This window comes from Gorilla gorilla, chromosome 5, assembly GCF_029281585.2.
Source record: "Gorilla gorilla gorilla isolate KB3781 chromosome 5, NHGRI_mGorGor1-v2.1_pri, whole genome shotgun sequence".
In the NCBI taxonomy this organism is placed as follows: Eukaryota; Metazoa; Chordata; class Mammalia; order Primates; family Hominidae; genus Gorilla; species Gorilla gorilla.
The window spans coordinates 96,305,044-96,325,770 of NC_073229.2; the positions used below are offsets into that span (position 1 = coordinate 96,305,044).

The following is a 20,727-nucleotide window of genomic DNA, read 5'->3' on the forward strand; positions in this document are numbered from 1 at the left end:
GGTGGCTCATGCCTGTAATCCCAGCACTTTGGAAGGCCAAGGCATATGGATCACGAGGTTAGGAGATTGAGACCATCCTGGCTAACACGATGAAACCCGGTCTCTACTAAAAATACAAGAAATTAGCTGGATGTGGTGGCAGGCGCCTGTAGTCCCAGCTACTCGGGAGGCTGAGGCAGGAGAATGGCATGAACCCGGGAGGCGGAGCTTGCGGTGAGCTGAGATCACGCCACTGCACTCCAGTCTGGGTGACAGAGTGAGACTCTGTCTCAAAAAAAAAAAAAAAAAAAAAAAGAGAAAGAAACATAAAACAAAAAACATTTGCCTCCATTTGATTATGTAGAGTTGAATAAATGGAATTTTGGTACAGAAGCTGTCCATCTGGGTCAGGGAAAGGAGAGCTGAGCTGATAATTTGTGGTAGCCGAATCACAGATATCCCAGTGACAGAACAAGACATGAGTCCCTTTTATTACAGAAACTACCCAAAGGAACAACATGGTCCTGAACATCAACTCTTAATCTATGAAATGGGATCCAATACTTCTCTTTCTTGTTCCTTAGGATAGCTTAACAAAAATCAGAATACACAGTATTGATAATGCAAGCATTTTTCCAACTATTTCTGCAAAATAGCATGCTTAGTAAATGTTTCCAAAAATATTGTTTATGCTCAAGTAAGTTTAGCCAGTGCTAACTTTAGCTAAAAATGTCCTCAATGCAGGACTTCTGACCACCTTTTCTGGTAACGTGCCTTGTTATTTTTCTAGAAAAGAATAGAATATGCAGTGTGTCCTGAATACATGTGATTGGGGCCCGTTTATTTTAAACCATCTTTTAACATCTCTGTAAACTGGTGTTGTGAGATCAAGGCATGGCAGAGCTATACTATATTCTCATGGAGGATCTTAGCCAACAGCATAATGTATGTTTTACTTAGTGCGGATTTATTTGCCTCAATCACAAACTGCCAATAACACAGCCTTGAACCAGATATTAAGTGAGAGTCCCCAAATTTAAGGAAGTGGTAATCTAAAGTGATATTAGCTTTCATTATTATTGCTTTTGTTGAATTCAAATTCTGGTGTTGCCACTGACTTGATATGTCATTTATCATACCTAAGCCTCGGTTTTCTCATCTGTAACATGGGAATAATAATAGCAATAAACCTTTGAGGCACAGACCTGTTCTATGTATTTTTTCTTTTACTCCAGTGCTTAGTATAGTTGATACTCAGAATTTTTGTTTGATGAAAGAAGTTCTGAATGCATGCATGCATGCAGGGATCAGTGAAAATTGGAAGAAATAACAGAATGAAATATTATGCAAGGCTGACTGTCCCTTGAAGACCTAAAGGGAAGTGCTAAACAATAAAAAGATTAATGTGCATTGAGTTTAGTCAATGAAAACCTCTCAGAGGAGGTATCGTGAACCTGAACATGTTTTTATGCCATAACCTTTCGTAAATATTATATTCTACTACTGGTTGTAAAGATTAAGAATCTTGGTATTACTAAAAGGACCTGGAGTTTCCACATGTACAGATTAAAAGACAATATATTTGCCCTCTTCTGTCCAGAGTTTGTCCTACTATTGATTCTTAAGTGCCAATACATTAATACAATATAGCAGGGCTCACACAGCAGATTTAGCCAGTAAACTCAGTAGTAATGTGTTAGTTCTACCTGGGCAGTCTTCATTCTGTAGTCCCATAAAGAATGAGATGCTAGATTTACATCCTATCAAAGTAAATTATGTAGACATTCTCATTATTTAAAATGATTAGCATATTTGTCTATATGGAAGTATACATTTTTTACAAGATATAATTGTGAGCAACAGGATATTACATAAGTGAGTCAGCTATAGATTAGTAGAGATGTTTTCCAGCTTTTGAAAGTACTTTGGAAGAGTTTGGAAATAATATATACATTTTTCGTATAGTACTTCAGTACTGTCCTTAATACGCTGGTGGTGTATGGAACTTAGAAAATCAATACATTATTGATTATTACTTCAAAGGATACTTGTAGGAGATTTGTGATTTGAAAATCAGATTAATTTTGCATATGGAATTAATAGGACTATGGAGGAATAAAAAGGAATTTCTAAGATATTATATGTGATCAATATTTCAACATTAAAAATATTGGCATTTGATTGTAATAGGTTTTTATCTGTACTTTCTGGCTGTCATATTAGTACCAAAGTTTAATTTGAAAATGAAAGTTTGGTGAAGTAGAAGCCTTAGGTTAGTGACTTAGGAATTTCATTTCCAGGATAAACCAGTCTTGGTAATACTCCATGTCTGTTTCTCCACATGGTTGATTCTCTTGTTAATGCTATCCATCTTTGTTACCTCTCAGATTCATTTTGAAGCATATGAATATTATTTAGGAAGTATGAAATATAGGCAAATGCAAGGTGATTGTGTTATTTTTGCTATTTACAACATTTTCTGTATTGAAATCCAAAAAAAAAATAATTACCTGCAGGAAAATATGCTTAAATTAAAATTACATGTGAAATTTTTAGTTTGTTTTAGTGAAAAGACTACAGTTAAGGTAGATAAAAATATATAATTTTTTTCATAAATTAGGAATATGCATCTCATTTATCAGAAGGTACAGCTCTTCATATTTCAGAAATGTGTATTAGTTTTGTAGCATGTCACATATAATAGGGATCTATATATAATATATAATATATTCACATATATATGTATTTGCATCTGATAGAAAAATAATAGGAAGAGGGAAGCTACCTTAAAAAGTTTATGTAATAAGAGGTAAGTACTATTTAAAGAATATGTAACAGTTAAAAATACAGCCTAAGTTCAAATATTTCAAGAATAAACAAAAGTGTTTTTCTTCATAAATCAAAGATATAATAATAAGTGCTCCCATTTAATTAATTTTAATGGTACTGAACAAAAGCAGAAGAGTTAGGTTAAGAAATCATTCTATGGGCCAATGGCCATTTCATTGTCATAAAAATCCTTTATTTAGCCTTCTCCACAAATAAGCTCACAGCACGACAAAGGACACTAGTTAGAGTAATTTGGGCGATAAGTAAACAGAAGGAATGGCTAGGAGCATAGTGTCATCTGGCAGAGAGCTTATTTCCTGAATCCTGTGGATCTGGTTAAAACCCAACAGAGATGCCAATATGCTTCTCCTCAGAAAATGCTACCAGTCCCCACACCACCAGGCCCACCGAAGCTTGTCTACAGTATTTTATCCAAGCAGTCCTTTGGGTAACTGCACAGTGCCTGCAGTGACCTGAGTCAGTCATGCAAGGAGACTTTCTTGTTCTCACACCAATGTTTTATTTCAGTTTCCATTTTCCGCTGGTCCTGTTGTTCAATGATATAAGCAGAGTGATGAAGGAGGCGCTTCACACTCTTCTTAGATAAGATCTTGAGCAGCAGAGAGTGGTTTAAACAGCAAGGCTTAAATCTCTCAAGCTGGATTTATTTGCAAGTTTGCTGTCATGTGTGCACCTGGGATTCATGTCTCTTCAGAAGGGTGGGAAGAAGTGAGGTCTGTTGATTCCGAAGAGGGAACAATTGAAGCTCGACGAGCAGTTGCTGGTAAGCAATAGATAATGGTAATCCCACTTCATTTTGTCCCAGTTGTACCCAAATCTATATTTAACACTCCCTCTGTATCTATTTTCCAGTCAAAATATTTCTATTCTCTGTGTGTCAGGTGCACAGTGTTCTTAATTGAATAAAGTTTCCAGTTACCAACTTTATCTTTAATCTGTTACTCTGAAATGAGATTGTAGGGTTTATAATATAGCCCTAAAGATTTTAAGATGATTAATTATGTTTATGATTGATTCCTGTGTAATAGCCACATCAAGGGAGATTTGAAGATTAGAAAATCAATGTTCTGTGAAAATAATTAAAAAAAAATAGCAGGCTACTTAATTGTGCATGGGTTTTCTTTTCTGTAAATGTGTTCCATGCTTTACTGTCTCATACAAAGAATGAGAAATACATGACAAATTGCAGTAATCATTAGTGGAATGTCAATGTAAAAATAGGAAGTTTGTGTCACTTTTTTAAAATAATGGTTCCTGGGTTCTTGCGAAAGTACCAAAAGCTTTTCACAAATGCAGGCCTTGACCTAAACTACAATAGCACAAGGTCAAATGGAATATATGAAGCAAGCTCAAAATTGCATTTGATGTTAGGTTTTATGTATTCTCTCCCAAGGGAAATCAGTTTTCTGGTCTTTGATATGGCTGTGGAATCACAACTAAGTATGAGGCTGTGAAATATATAACCTAGAAGAAGGATATGTATAACTCAAGATGGAAGAGTTGTAGAAATATTTTAAATGAGTAAATATTGTTAACATAAATTTTGGAATTTAAAAAATGAAAATAGAAGGATTTTTTCTACTTTTACCTAGACAGTGGCTTCAGTGAATAACACTTGCTACTATGCATGAAAGCTCATAGTATGTGGTACCCAGAAATAAGTAAGGATATTTTAGAATAAGGTCAACATTAATCTCTTCTAATATTGATTCTCTGCTTTGATTCTGTAATTTTGAAATCCATGAATACCATTTTGATTAATAAACCCTGTTTGGTTTATTAAATTGCATTTCTAACAGAAAATACTTAATAAACCAAACAGGATTTGGTAACAAATTACATTTCTAACAGAAAATACTTAATAAATCCAAACAGGGTTTGGTAAAAAATTGCTTTTCTAACAGAAAATACTTGATAAACCCGGTTTGGATTTATTAAGTATTTTCTGTTAGAAATGCAATTTGTTACTATTGGTAAATTTTCTTATATCAAGGCACTTTGGGGAACTCAAGTTAATTATACTAAATTAATATAAATTCATGAGATGGAATGAGGGACAAATATTAGATTAATGACATTCAAAATGACTTTATAATTTGAAGTAAGCCCATACTGGATAATAAACAAGAGAAAAGAAATAGGAACAGAGAAATAAATATTTTTTTAAATCTCAAAACTGAAGCACAACAATAGACACATGCAGTGTATTAAAATGTTTTATTTCAGTTGACTTGAGCCTACATAGGCTTATATGATTCATGCATTCTTTTTTTTTGGGAGATGGAATCTTGCTCTGTCACCCAGGCTGGCGTGCAATGGCGCGATCTTGGCTCGTTGCAACCTCTGTCTCCTGGGTTCAAGCGATTCTCCTGCCTCAGCCTCCCAAGTAGCTGGGATTACAGGCACCCACCACCACACGCAGCTAATTTTTTGTATTTTTAGTAGAGATGGGGTTTCACCATGTTGGCCAGGCTGGTTTGAAGCTCCTGACCTCCAGTGATCCACCCGCCTCGGCCTCCCAAAGTGTTGGTATTATAGGCTTGAGCCACCGCACCCAGCCTGATTCATGCATTCTTAAATTCTAGTCAAAGAACATTATATGGTAGCGATTTCAACCAGACAAAATGAGTATATTGGTTGTTGAAAGTTTTGACTCCCTTTCTATTGGTTCTCTTCTGTATGCTTGCTGGACCAGCAGGTCTATCTCTAGGCCATGCCATCTGTATGTCTTCTTAATGACCATATCATAATGGAAGCAACTTAAGTTCAGCAAGTATAAGACTTCAGCCCCAATAGCTGCTCCAGAAAATCTTCACCACCTCAAAACATGGGAAATAAAAGTATATCATTATAGGCCCCCGCTGCACCTCCAACAAGTCATGAGTACTTTCACAAAAACTGACATAACTTTGAAGTAACTCAACAAAATAATTGCAGTAACTCCTAGCTACTATGGTGTAGTGAAAAGCTCATACATGGCTTTCAAAACAGACAAAACCAAGTTCAAATCCCAACTCTGCTACTTATAAATCATGGACTTCGGGCAATTTAATTAGCTTTTCTAAACCCCATCTGTAATATGGGATAAGTGTTGTTGATTTTTCCATATGCCTATGAGAAATAAATTAACTAAATAAAATTAATAGACAGTATAATATTTGGCACTTAATAAGCATTCAATTAATGTGTATTTCCCTTTTGCTTTTCCCAACAATAACTTGGTCAGGTTTTGACTACAGCCAGCTTTAAGCATAGGCGGAAGTTTGGGAAAAGAAAAAAAGGCAAACAGATTCTGAGTGAGACCGTAAATATGTTCTTTTAAGAGAGAAAAATTGTTCAAATTAGTCATTTCATTTAAGGCTGATATTTTGCAGTTGTTTTGGTAATGAGATGATCCATGGCTCAGTTTTAATTTTTTTCTCATGAGATAATTATTTTTGACAAGTACATGTAATTTAAGTAAACACAGCACCATTTGTTTTAAATAAATGAAAGATGTTCCTAATTTTCTCTCTATCCTCATTTGGCCATTTCATTTTCTAAAACAAAGTAGAAGCAGTCCACCTTGATTTTTCAGCAAATAATCCCTAGATGATTAGAGAAGTGTATCATTATTCATTGCTGTTTCTGGGATCTGAAGGTTGTACTACAATAAAAATGTAATTGAGATAGTAACATAATTTCAAATCAACTAATTTTGTTGTTACTGTTGCTGTTGTATCCACCATATGGGTGGATGAAGTAAAATGTAGGTGACCCAAAGAGAGGATAATTATTCTGTGTCTCAGTGAGGAAAAAGAAATCTATTGTATTATGAATTATGCATCTACAGTCCTCAAAAATATGCATCTTTAAAAATATCAGAAATACGAGACACCTTCTCCAGTCCCCAGCTCTCTGGCAAAACCTGTTTGGGGTTGTCCTTTTGCCCTCTGGAGATGAGCCACCATTAGCACTAGGCTGGCCATACCAGAAAAGCCTGAAGAAGCACTTTTGCCTGTGTTCCCAACAATCAATTGTGTATACTCTTGGTTTATGCTTTGTGGTGCCAGTTGTCATTGAGCTGAGTAAGATTCCTCAGTTAGGGAAACTGCAGAGGAAATGATCTGTTACACAGGGCTTGGCAGGACCATTGCCAGTGATTGATAATGGGACCAAATCATTTCAGGTGAGTTTTCTGTGGTCTGACAGGCATCTGCTCAACCTTGTCATCTTAACCCATGGGTATCCCAGTGAGTGTCAGTGGGTACAAGATGAGCTCCTGAACATTTGCCTGAGTCTTCTCTTCTGTGTTAGCTTTAAGGACCACAACGTTTCATCTCTCTGGCTTCAGGAAGGTAGCAGCTTCTGTGCATTGTTTTAGGAAATGGTTAATTGAGGAGCTAAAAGAGCTTTAGTGTATGCTACACTGGGAGCCGCTTTAGTACAGCACAGAGCACTATAGATTAATGCTGTAATCAATGAGAATCTGTTCACTGCAGAGATCTGTTTTGATGACAGCAGCACTTATGGCCTTGTTTAGTGTAACTGTTGTATAATGTTGGACACTGCAGGCTTTTTTGGCTTTGATTTAGAATGCAAGGACCACAGGGAATTTTATTTAAAATGTTATATTTTGGTGGATTTTTAAATTGTGTTGTGCATTTGCTGCCATTGCTAGCTGAAATTTAATGATTTGATGCCAGTGGCATTTAGTTAACCACTCCGATGCTGCTGTTATGTTTGCTGGGTTTCTGCAGTTTCTACTACTTCATACATTGCACTCAGGAACAGGTAAACTAAATTATATTAATCTATGGATAAATGTAAAGTTAATGTAATTTATTGTTTAATTATCCAAAAGAGTAGGATACTAAAATGTTTCATTTAGATTCTATCAGTAGAGAATAAGGATGTTTTGCTTTATATAAATGTGTAATTTTAGGATGCAATAATGATTACTTGTATTACATAAAATTATTTTTATGATTTAAATGTTTATCTGAAGTACACATTAAATTATATACATTTTAGTATTACATTTAAGTCTTAACTTGAGATATATAGGTAATATACAATTAATAAAGAAAGATACATTTTTCTTCTCTGATGGATCAAAGAGTTTGCTTTCCCTATTTAGTGACTTTCACTAAAATTAGAAAATGTCAGAGCTTAATCTTCTTGAAAATACAAAGATATAAGTATATATAGATTGTTCTTTTCAAGTGTTTAGAAAAATTGCTGACCAGGTTTGGTTTCTCCTAATTGACAGTCCTGATTATAGAACACATTCGTGGAAATGCCTGTGTTTTCGGTGATGTAAGCTGTGGACTAAAGGGAAAACTGTTCAGATGAGGGGAACAGAGAGCCCAAGACACAAAGAAGGAAAGAGAAGTGTAATCTTTTGCATCAGAGATTTAGGTGTGTGACCTTGGGTTAAAAGAGTAACTAGTGACTAACCCCTTCTGGCCCTTGTTTCCCTTCTGCCAGTTTGGAAAAAGACTCTCCTGTTATTCTCTGTAGGAATGGCAAAACATTTTTTCAGATGCTCAAGATCATCTATTGATGATTTTCATGTAGAAAAAAGACACAATTATTAAATGTTCAAAGGTATGCAGTTTTCCTAATACAAGAGGTAAATACAGCGGTTTTTCTGCTTTTTTTTTTTTAATTGGCTTCATTGTAACTATTTTGCCAAATAGGCATTGAGTAAGTTTGAGGTGTCCCGAGGGCACCTACTATTAAGACTGCACTCCTTAGGAGAGGAAAGAGGCATCACAGTTGTGCTGCAGCCTGATGAGGACCTGGACGCAGAGAGGCACTGGGGCTCTCTGAAAGTCGGCCAGGGACAAGGGCTGTCCTCACTGCTCCCTTGCTCCCCCTCAGGTTCAGTGTGTATTGCTGAGGGCAGCTGAAGAGAGCTCCTGCCTTCTTTTCTCAGCAAACGTTTTTCAAGAGGTCTACTTTGTGCTGAAGGCAAGCTCAAAATCCAAAGGGTCAGAGGCAACTGGAAAAGTAGCCACCTTCCACTGGCAAAAATATGAATCAGATTGCTGCCTACCAAATACTAGTTAAAGTTTGTGAGTCTAGCCTAATTAAATATATTCTTTAGTGAGGATGGAAGGATTTTATTGTAAATTGAACAATGTGCTTACAGAGTGGCTAATAATTGCCAGTTTATAATGATCATGAATCTTCTGTTGATGTTTATACTTGCTGTTTCTTCTCAATAATAGACACCCACCATTATGAGAGGAAGGCTGAGGCAATGATGGTTCATGTTCCCACATATATGTACATGAGAGACGAAAGAAAAAGAGAAACAATGTGATTGATTTCTCTGTCTAGTTCTGAGGAACCAGTCTGAATTATAGTCTCTACACATATATTTATGAGGGCAATAACTTTATTAGTAAAGTGATTATGAATTCCATAGAAGTTTGTCTGCTCAAGTCTCTTCCAACTTCCTGATTTTATGGGGTGCTGCTGTTTATTAGTGCGTAGTTAGGAAGATCTTCAAGGAGAATAGATATTTTCATTTTGAAGTATTACCTGTGAATGTTCCTGGCAAGGAGGGTTCTGTTAGAGAAATGAAGAAGTCATTTGGAAAACAAAAACAAAAATTAATCTCAATGAACAGCAAATATATATTCTCCCCTATCCTTCCCCAGGTCATCTGCAAACACTTTTAATAAGTAAAACAAATGCTTGCCATTCTCAATTTCCTAAGGCTAGGGAGATTGGGAAGAAGCATGTCAATTTATCAAAGAAGATAAATTAGTGAAAGAACTTGTAATTATTTGATACTATGATAATTGTCAAGAAAACTTTTAAATACTTATCATCATGCCTGTAAGTTGTAGGCTAATGAAATGGTTTTAGATATTATATAACCTGCTTCACGTAGGCCAATCTTTTGTCTTTAAGAAGGGAATCATCATAATTATATTATGAGTGGGTTAATTACTTGCAGAAGTGTAACCAAAAATCTTGATTGCATAGTTAATTTAAATAAGTTTTAGAGAAGGTTTTACGTGACTTTTATGAGTCTTGAATATCTGGGAAATAAATTCTTATGATGAACTGCAAACATTGAACAAATTTCAAAACTGACTTCAGAAAAGGGGGTATATTGATATAATGACTGGTGAGTTTTAACAAATGTATTTCAATACTATAATATCTGTCTTATATTTTAGGCTTATAAATAGCTTTGAGGGTTTTTGTTTGTTTGTTTTTGTTACAAGAGGCTGTTAGCCCTGCAATGTTTGTTGTTTTTCTCTCTAGAGAATGCTTAGCCCTTGAAACTTGTTCTTCTGAGTAGGTTCAAATTGCAACAACTTTTTTATCCACTTAAATTTTTTTTTACTTTTATTTCAGGATTATGTTCTGTAATCACTTATTTAGATTATATAAAGTTTGTTATTATATTTTCTATATTTTCCTATTTAGCATATATCTGAAATTGTCTAAGGTATTCATCAGAGAAGAGATGTTAGTACATTTCTGTGTGATATTTCTCTTGCCTATTCTATATTAAAGGCTTTTGAAAAATATAATTCATTGGAGTGTTGATAGGTCATGAAAGTGCTTTTTGAGGTGAGTTCCCTTGCTCTCTATATGTACTCACAAAGCTCATTTTCTCTGAGTATGGTTTTTTGATTTCCTAAGTGCCTGGCTTAAATAGTGATCTTAATGAAAGCGTACTGCTGAGGCTGAGGACCTGCAAGAGAGGATAATTCTGGGAGCTAAAGGTAAAGCAACAAGTCCATATCATAATACCCTACTCAGGGTCACTCATTCCTTTAGTCCCTTTAACCATTTGTTCTTAATTTGGAGAGAGATCAGAGGCCTTTGAGAAATAAAGGAAGCAATGGACTCTTGAGGGAAAAAATACTTTTGCACACAAAATTTTACTTGCAATTTAAAAGAGTGTGTGGATCTCCTAAATGTAATTATGGACCATGTGAAAGGACTTGCATAACTCAGGTTTATAATCCTTTCCTTAAAAGTCACAACAAAGAAGTACTTGACATTCAGTGGTAGAAAAAGTCCTGCCTACACAAAGGTACACCACTTCTCATCTATGGTTAGTGAATAAACTCAAGACCAGCTTCAAATTGCTCTTGCTAAAAAAACAAAACAAAACAAAAAAAACCTTAGTTACTAGTTGGTGTTTTCATTGGCTCTGCCATTTTATATCATAAACAAATACACCCAAAGCTTAAATCTCCAAAAGATAAATATGTGATGATTAGACAGATCATTGGCATAAGCAAAGACATTAGGAATGACTGCAAATTCATTGAGCTTGTTTCTGTTTAGAATGGCTTGACAGAGACTAGGTTTCTCTTGACAATAGGCTTCTTTGACAAATACATTGTGATTTCTTGATTTCAGAGGCTAGTTTTGTTTTAGGCAGACATTTAGTTATAGAGATCTCTATGTAAGGTTTGTTATTATGAGATTTTACTGTAATCAGAGCTATTCAATTAAGACATAAAAGTGATGGAAAAATTAAGCACAGAATAAGGGGCTCTAAAACATCTATTTAATCTGAAAGACCCTTTGAGTATTGGTAAGAAACATGTGGTTTGTAACAAGAATAGTCTTTCTGAAGTTTTTGCTTGAAGCTGTCCCCTTTGAATTTGCTATATAGAGTCTTTAAACGTAATATCTTTATTCTCCACAGATTTCCTGGATGGTTTAACAAAGCTAAACTGCAATGGATACAGTTTGCATACTTGTGAACTAAGTACACATCCATATGTGTGATCTAAAATGTGATACAGTGATAATTATGTCAGAGATTATGGTAGGCCCAAAGATCTGGGGTGAGTGTGTGTGTGTGTGTGTGTGTGTGTGATTTTTTTTTCTCATTAAAACTATTAGTACATCACTTTGGGAAACAAATAGAACCATAGAACTTCTTGGTAATAATGGAAATTATAAATGCCAATAAGATGTTTTTCAGTGTTTTTAGTCCCTTTCAACTGTAAATAATGCAAAATGGCTAGCCTAGGGTAGTAATGAGTTTCTCATTTGAAAGCTAAGCCATTAGAATACAGTTGCAATAATTATCACAAATTCTTTACAAATATATTTCAAACGTGAATAATAAACATTTTATTTATAAGCTAAATGCTACTTATGGTCTTGCCAGTTAAAAAGAAACTGAGGTTGAGTTTAGGAGGTGCTATTGACTGGCTCTTTTATTTTGAAATGGAGATCAGCCTTTAGTTTTATTTATAGTATACCTGTGTATAACATGATGCCTTGTTTTATAAAAGATAAAATTAAGCTATGATATTTTTTCTTAATACTGAGATTATTATAATTACTATAATTTGGTATTTCTCATGGATTCTATATTTCTCCAGCTCAATCCTGCTGTGATCAATAAGATATTTTAGCTAGCATTTGGGTTGGTTTGTACAGAAATTAGGTGAAATAGAATGATTTTATATTGTTAAGATTGGTGATATTATTAGGTCAATCTTCAATGTGCACATTTTTATCGACAGAACTGAGTTAAACATATTTACTGTCTTTGTGAGTGATGTCACCTTATGTCTCAATTGGGAACGTTTTGTTATGGATTTATAAAAAATTATAAAATATGAAAAATTGACTTTTTAACATTACTGAAATAATATTCAATTTAATTTTTATAAATGTAATCTTTCAAATGGTAATTTTAATTTTCAGATTTAGTGTTATTGAATAGTTTATCAATGCTAATGGTTCGCAATTTTATTTTTTTGACCTAATGTCTCTTAATTTCACAATTTAATTCAGTTACATAATTCTCTAAAAAGATAGTTTTGTTCACTTGGTTTGCTCTTTCTTAAAAGACATTGATTTAAGAATCTTTAAAAGACAATTCAGCTACTCTGTGTGGGGAGTATTATGCAAAGAGCACTTGATCTTTTCCGTTTTTTTGTACTGCATTCAAAAAATATCAGGAAATAGAACATGCAAAGGGATAAGAGTTATTATTTACAATGCATTTAATCTTTAAATTAAATTCATGATTAATCAAAAGCAATATTTAATAAACAGTTGCTGTATGTTTCTGCGTTTTGTTGTGTTGATAAATAATGACTTAATTGTAAAAACTTAGCTTCTGATCTCTTCTTATTTACAGCTGAGTTTTTCGATGTGCCAGATATTTGCCAACCAGCTTATTGTTATGATTATTGCTATTTGTTTACATTGTTTTAATTAAAGTTTATCTCATCAGAATTATAATTTACCAACCTTTGTTTTTAATTAGGAGGGCTATAAAGGGATTTCATCCTTGTTTTTATAAAAATTTACATGCTGTAATATTTTTAGTTGTTGCCTAATGGATATTGTTTTAACATCAGTGTTTTGCCCTTTAATCCAGTTGTTTTCATATATAACTGTTCATGCACTCTTTAACACAATTATGTTCATAGAGCTACACACAGTATCACAGTGTTGAGGGCACATAGACTCTTAGCTGATTTGTTTGTTTTTGTGTATTTGTTTGTTTAGGTTTCCCTGCCCACTTTCTTGTTAATAATTATTGCTGTCAATGTGCTTGTTTGAACAAACCATTTTCCCATTTACAGTGTGCATCTTTAATGGTTTTGTGGGGTTGAATACCAAAGAAACTCTTGTATTATTGTGGCTATAAAGTTATGAGCGAGATGCTAATGTGTTTTTCTAGGAATAAAGTCTAGGAGCTCAGATTTTGTTCTATTGCTTTTTGCCAGATGAGAAGACCTTTTCACTTACTTCCCATCCTTTGGCAAGACTCTCAAATAAATTAAGATAACTTGCTATTTACTGTAAAGTAATACCTGCACATCAGTTCCATTTTGTTGTTTTCTGTTGAATCAAAGTTATTTTGAGTTTGAAGGAGGGAAAACTGCATTTTAATGAAAATAGAGTTACAATAAATATACTAAATTATATTGTGTACATATCATTTAGTCAGATTTTAATTGCTGTGTTAATATCATTTTAAAGCCTATTTTAATATCAAAAGTGATTTACAGTAGCTGCGAAAATGTAAAAATGTAGCCAAGTGAAATAAATTTAAAATACATAGAAAAGATCAGTAAGGGGAAATAAGGGTAGAAAATTAGGCTGCATATTTAATCACAAATATCCCAACACAAAAGAGTGTCATTCATTACAAATGCACAACATCTTTAACACAAAATAAGCCAGTTGCAGGCCAGGCGCGGTGGCTCACACCTGTAATCCCAGCACTTTGGGAGGCTGAGGCGGGTGGATCACGAGGTCAGGAAATCGAGACCATCCTGGCTAACACGGTGAAACTCTGTCTATACTAAAAATACAAAAAAAATTAGCCAGGCGTGGTGGTGGGCACCTGTAGTCCCAGTTACTCAAGAGGCTGAGGCAGGAGAATGGAATGAACCTGGGAGGCGGAGCTTTCAGTGGGCCGAGATCACGCCACTGCACTCCAGCCTGGGCGACAGAGCGAGACTCCGTCTCAAAAAAAAAAAAAAAAAAAGCCAGTTGCATAAGTGCACACTAATTATTCCTGATACCAACACCACAAGAAAGTTTCTTTTCTGTTATTTCATAGAGGAGATTATCAGCAGGAGCAGAAGCAGCATGATCCATATGAGAATCATCATCATCATGATCCATATAGTAAACAACCTGATATAGTAATGATAAAGGACAGTACAATAAAAGGAACTGTAGGGGCAGTGAGGGGAGAGGGACTGTCTAGAAATATAGTGTGTTCCAGGTGCATGGTTGTTTGATGGTGTGAATTAATTCGTAGTTTTGTTTTAGAAAATATAAATTGATTTACCACATAGCCCTCACAAAGACTTCTGTATATATTTCAAAAATTTGTAGGGCAGTATCTTCAAGGATAAACTCTCTATAGTGTACTTGCAGGTAGTTCCATGCAGCTAATTATTGTGAAGTCATGTATTTAAACAGCCAGTAAATCTGGGAATTGGATTCTCTTGCATCTGTGACAAAGCCAAGAAACCAGTGTTGAACAATTTTAGTCTAGGTCAGTGAGGCTTACGTATTTTTTAAAGTAACAGTTCCAACATGAAGATATTTTTAAATAATTATATTGGAAATATAGATTTAAAACTGTTTATTCAGTCAAATATTTAGGACCCCTGGAAGATAATTCCTTTCTTGAGTCAATAAGTTAGTCTTTGCCCAACATTAACGTAGTTTGCTTTTTAATGAAAAATGTATATACAATCTGTATGGATTTGTTGATATTGCTTCTTTATCCTCATTTTTTGTGGTTTATCTTATTTAAATTATTTACTTCTGTCACATGGAGTTGGAGTACAGTTGAAAGAACGTGACTTTATAAAGCTTGACCACTTTTTCATTGAGTCAGAGATTTAGACCAGTGACTGCAATGTTTTGCAACCTGATTTCCTATAGCTGTAGTTTTGGAGTTTTATTAATATGGCTATCTAGAAGTTTTCTCAAAAACAATGCCAAGGCATAAAATAAAATGTTCTCCAAACTTCTGTGTCTGGTGATTTTCCACTGCCAGTCAAAGAATTTCCAACTTAAAAATAAAGTCCTTTAATGTATCTATAAATTATTTGTTTGCATAGCCAAAATAAAAACAAACAAACCAAAAAATAAGTAGAATAAAACAGAAAAGAAAGGCAAAAACAAACTATTCATAGTCACTTGAGGGATCTCTGGTGTCAAAACTTGTTTATATTACCCACTATTTGCTACACTATAAACTTTTCTACTTTTTTGTAGATTAATAGTATATTTTAAAATAAGAAGTATCAGTCCCACATAATTACTTCTGTTTTGTTCTGTATATCCTTAAAATTCATCTTTATTATCATTTTACTATTTTCATTTATATCACTAAAAGCATGTATCCATCTTTACATTTTTTATTTCCTTGTCTTTGGGATATAGAGGCAGGTAAAAATTGATTTGACATTCAGAATATTATTTCAACTTAATGCTGTTTTGCTAGTGTTGCCTGGGTCTGGATAAGGACTAACATTTTCCTTTATCAAAGATATTTATGTGTAGAGTTTGTTCTTGTAATGTCTTTGCTGTGAACTTGCCCAGCACAACAATTTCTTAAACCTATGGTTAACATCCAGTCCCCAAACAATGAAAACAAATAAACCCCAATTTTTTCCACAGGGTTTCCTGGCTGGTTATTCCGAGACTTTGCACTTGACAACCTGTTCTCCCACGTGAATGGAATACTCAGTGTCAATGTGGAAGCCTGGTCAGTTGGAAAGTTGCAGTAAAATATTTCCTTCTGCTGTACAGCACTTCCCAAATTCTTATTTATGAAGAGTCATTGTGTTGAAACAAAACAAGTATCCCTAAGATTGTCAATTTTGTGATTTGTTATCCAGGTTACCTTAATATTCTATATTTAGATTCTGGGAGAGAAATTTCTCAGTTATTAGGCCTCAGGTCATATTTACACATGAAATTTATTCTTCTCCAAACTGTTATGTGTGGAAAGCATTTTGGCCATTATCAATGACCTTGAAGACTTTTCTTCAGATACATTTTCATTGTCATTTAATACAGATAATACAGTATGGTCTAGATTTCTTGAAGACCATGACCACATTCTTATTTTATAATCCTAAGGCACAAAGTTGTGTGCGCATGCATGTGTGTGTATGTGTTTGTGTGTTTGTTGTTCAAGTTTTCCGGAATTTTAATTTATAAAATTTATCTAAGGCATTGTAGCACCAGGCCAATGTAGAGGTAAGAAAGATGGCATTGAACATCATGGTGTTTTGGGAATGTTTCTGGACCCCAAAGCTTCATGTGATCTCAAAATCTAAATTTATATAAATGTACATAACTTTTAAAACTAGGAAGAATTAATCCGATGACTGATGTTTACTGTCTCCAATTTGTTTTAATTTCTCAATATCGATTACCCTTTTCAAAGCAAACCCACAATGTTTTCTGTTTTCTCAAAGCCCCATTATCTACGGTGACCCTATTTCATGTTTAAAATTACAATAGTTATTTTCTTACTACCATCAATCCTGTTATTGTTTAGATAATTTTTAAAGGAATATAAACTAAAAAAATGAATTACCGGAAGTTAGGAAGCTTACAACCTATTAGAAAATAAATATTAAAATATATTTTACATCTAATGTCTACTAAATAATTTTTAAGGTATAATAAAAGCTGGCTTCAAGGCAACATTGTTAGGGATATCTTGAACAGTCTGGCCAATTAATAATTTTTACAAACAACAGGACTTCAGCATTTTTCTAAGCCCATTTCAAAGCATGTTTTGCAAAGATTACAGATATTACATATATTTTGGTTACAATCACTAATTAACTGTAAGTCTGATCTCTAACACCATGATTTCATATTCTTCATCTCAAGTGTGTAATGAGACATTAAGCTGTATTTCTAAACTCCTTTACAATTCACAATACTGACATATCTCAGTTAATCCTCATGAAGTGTTTGTGAGGAAAGGCACTATTCTTATTCTGTAAAAGAGGACAAGGTTAATAGAGATGAGGAGATATTATCAAGAGAATGCACCTAATATGGCAGATTTAGGATTAGTCACAAGTCTCCAACTCGGAGTACAAAGTTCTTTTTACTGCATAATCGCTGATTTTATAAGTGTTATATGAATATGATTATAAATATTAGCATATAATGTTGATGGAGAAATTAAAACATAATGAAGTTTTGTGATTACTCAAGATTTCGAATAAGTAAACTGCTGGGTAGAAAAATATATTTTTCTTAGTTTGTACGTGCTATTAGAATTGACAGAAATGCTTATAATTATATAAAAATGCAAAATGTTTTTAGTATACATTTTTATACTCTGACAATGTGGATTTCTGTGGTGCTCTATAGTTATAATGCAGTTTCGTGCACATTATCTCATTCTACCCTTAGAAGAAAGAGGGGTTCTATGAGAGTTATCTTCTGAGTCGAATGACTGAGCTCATGATTCAGCCAGAAATTTTGATTCTGAGTTCCATATAACTGGTTTGTAGAGTTGTGTCACGGTGGTGTTTGCATCCCAAAAGTTTGCTCTCAAATTCAACAAACTATACATACAACCAGAAAAAGTACTGCCTCTACCAAATATGTTAATAAAGTTTCCCTTTCCTGGACCAGCTACTGAGTTTCCTTGCCTGTGTCCTAAAATTATAAAACATAAGGATGGCACCACAGGGCTTCAAACAAATATTTAATCACTCTCTGGGGTAGTTCAACTCCGGAGGTTTCATTGAGTACGAATATTTTCTGAATACAAATATCTTTGTCACACCAATAACTTAATAAATAATAATTGATGCATTTACATGAATCAACTTAATAATACTTCAGTTTACCTGAATTATCAAAGTTGCATATCAGAGAGAAAGACACAGGGGATGTTCTTGGTTTTAGGATGGAAGCAGAGTGCAATTATGAACAAAGGGGAACTTTTAAAAGGGAAATATTTTTCTTTTTTTAAAAACCACTTCATCGAGATATATTTGACATAGAAAAAACTGTGCATATTTATTGTATACAACTTAATGAGTTTGGAGAGAAATATCCACTCATAAAACTAGCACCACATTCTATGCCATAAACATATCCGTCACCTCCAAAACTTCCACCCTGTTTATTATTATCTTTTTTGTAATAAGAACACTTAAGATTTACCTTCTTAGCAAATTTTTAAGTATGACACACAGTACTGTTAACCCTAGACACAATTCTATACAGTAAATCTTTAGGGTTTATTCATCTCGTATTACTGAAACTTTGTACCTTTTGACTTATACCTCCCCGTTTCCCCTGTTCCCCATCTGCTAGCAACCACCACTCTATTCTCTGTTTCCATGAATTTGACTATTTTAGATTCCTCATATAATACTACTTATACTCCTCATTATATTCCTCATATAATATTTTCCTTCTTATCTGGCTTATTTCACTTAGCACAATGTTCTCAAGTTTCATCCATGTTGTCAAAAATGGCAGGATTTCCTTCTTTTTCAAGGCTTAGTAATACTATGTTGTATGTTTATACCACGTTTTCTTTATTCATTTGTCAGTGAACATTGTTTCAACCTCTTGGCTATAGTGAATAGTGCTGCAGTGAACATGGGAATGCAGACATATCTTTGAGATTCTGATCTCAATTCCTTTGGATAAGAAGTGGTATTGCTAGACCATATGGTAGTTCTATTTTTAATTTTTTGAGGAACGTTTATACTGTTTTCCATAGTGACTGTACTGATTACATTCCCATCAGCCATGTAGAAAGGTTCCAAAATTTCTCCACATTCTCATCAACACTGACTTCTTTTTAAATTTTTATAATAGGCCATCCTAACAGGTATGAGGTGCTATCTCATTGTGGTTTTGATTTGTATTTCTTTGATTGTTATTTATGTTGAGTATCTTTGGTGGTAAACATAGCTGCCATCCAAACTGAAATTTCTAACATGCATTTAGAAAACAGTGGCACTAACAAACTCCTAATGGCTAGAGATAATATGCAGCTCTCCCAAGGATTTATACCTTTTTTTTTTTGGTCCTGGAATGAAAACCAGAAATTTGATTTTAAGTTACTTAAAATTGTTAAAGAAGTTCTTGCTGAAGCCCAGTGGTCTGAAGAGGCCTCTAGCCCTGCTTTAGGCCTTGAGCTCAAGGGACAAAAATCTATATTACCTAATTTTGTGCAGTATTTGCCTTCAGATATGTTCAGGGAGTGAATATTGGCCTGAATTTAGAATAAAATTAACAGAAAAGTATTTGAGGACCAGTATTTTCACTATACTAGGAACTTTGACAATAATTCAATCATGAATGACAGTAATTCAGTTGTGAAAGATAATTTATGTAAATTTTGCAACAGTACACATAGATTTATTTATAAAATACGCTTTAATATTTTATAGATTGTATGATTAATGATTAAATTTAACAAGTGTATCTTCACATTTTATTGTAATGCCTAGATAATAAGCCCTATTAAATAATATTTATTTCTTATCCCTGACCTGTAGTTAGGTGAAATTAGACTTTCTAGGACTTTGCTGTATAGCAAATTATTGCTTATTTATCCCAAAGTTAGCTCCTCTATTATGTATAATTTAGGGTAAGTGGAAGCACACTCTTCCATTGCAGGCATGGAAACATCTTAAATAGACTTCTAAAATATGAAGAAACATTTCAAAATGTATTTTCAGTATATTAATCCAGAGTTAAGAGTTTATCTTAGTTCTTAGACTTCAGATTTTAACTCTTGTCTATGAGACTGTTTCCCAAATGAATATCCCTGTAAAATATTAAAATGTTTATATTTTTAATATCACAGTGTAACTAAAACAGTATTTAACTCACGTATGCTGACCATGGTATGTGTCCACATGTCAATATCTTACCTTGTCTCAACTTAAAAACCTATTCTTAGAACTCAGTTGGCTTTTTGTGTATGCAGTGCATAAAAACATTCAATAAACATATTTTGTTCAATGCTTCATTTAGTTCCAACTCACATCCTGCTATAGAGGACTCAAAAAAGTAAAAGAGGAAAATATTTTAAGAGGTTCAGGAAATACCTGGGAAGGATAATTCTGATTTTTGGTCTGTGAAATTTACATTTTTTTGAATGAAAATCTATTCTATTAATACCTAGAAAGAACAATCTCTTTTTGAAGGTGACCACATGTATGTATTTGAAATTGCTATTCATTGCTGTGAGTTGCTGTGAGCCAATCTTAGAATTGGTTTGAATTCCATCTTTTATTATTATTCATTATAATAATGTTAAAAATATGCTGCATATTACTTCTAGAGATAGTCAAGAAGTTCAAATTTTCTAATACTTCAAGGCTTTGGGACAGATAAGCTTTCCTTTACTACCTGCACATTAGGTACACA

General features: G+C 33.8%; 1 protein-coding gene across 49 annotated transcripts in view; it reads left to right on the forward strand.

Annotated features, from left to right (window-relative positions):
- Positions 1-20,727, forward strand: part of RIMS1 (regulating synaptic membrane exocytosis 1) — a 517,565-nt gene that overhangs the window by 324,636 nt on the left and 172,202 nt on the right. For 8 of the 49 annotated variants that reach the window (XM_055390609.2, XM_055390611.2, XM_055390613.2 and 5 more), the window contains exon 1: positions 3,242-3,592. The exons of 20 other annotated variants lie outside the window; for them this stretch is intronic. In XM_055390609.2, the coding sequence (XP_055246584.1) occupies positions 3,493-3,592 (100 nt within the window). In that variant the 5' untranslated portion in view covers positions 3,242-3,492. Of the gene's footprint in view, positions 1-3,239; positions 3,593-15,782; positions 16,061-20,727 lie in introns of those variants that run through there. 21 more of the 49 variants (XM_031012117.3, XM_031012137.3, XM_031012139.3 and 18 more) reach the window with 8 other exon arrangements.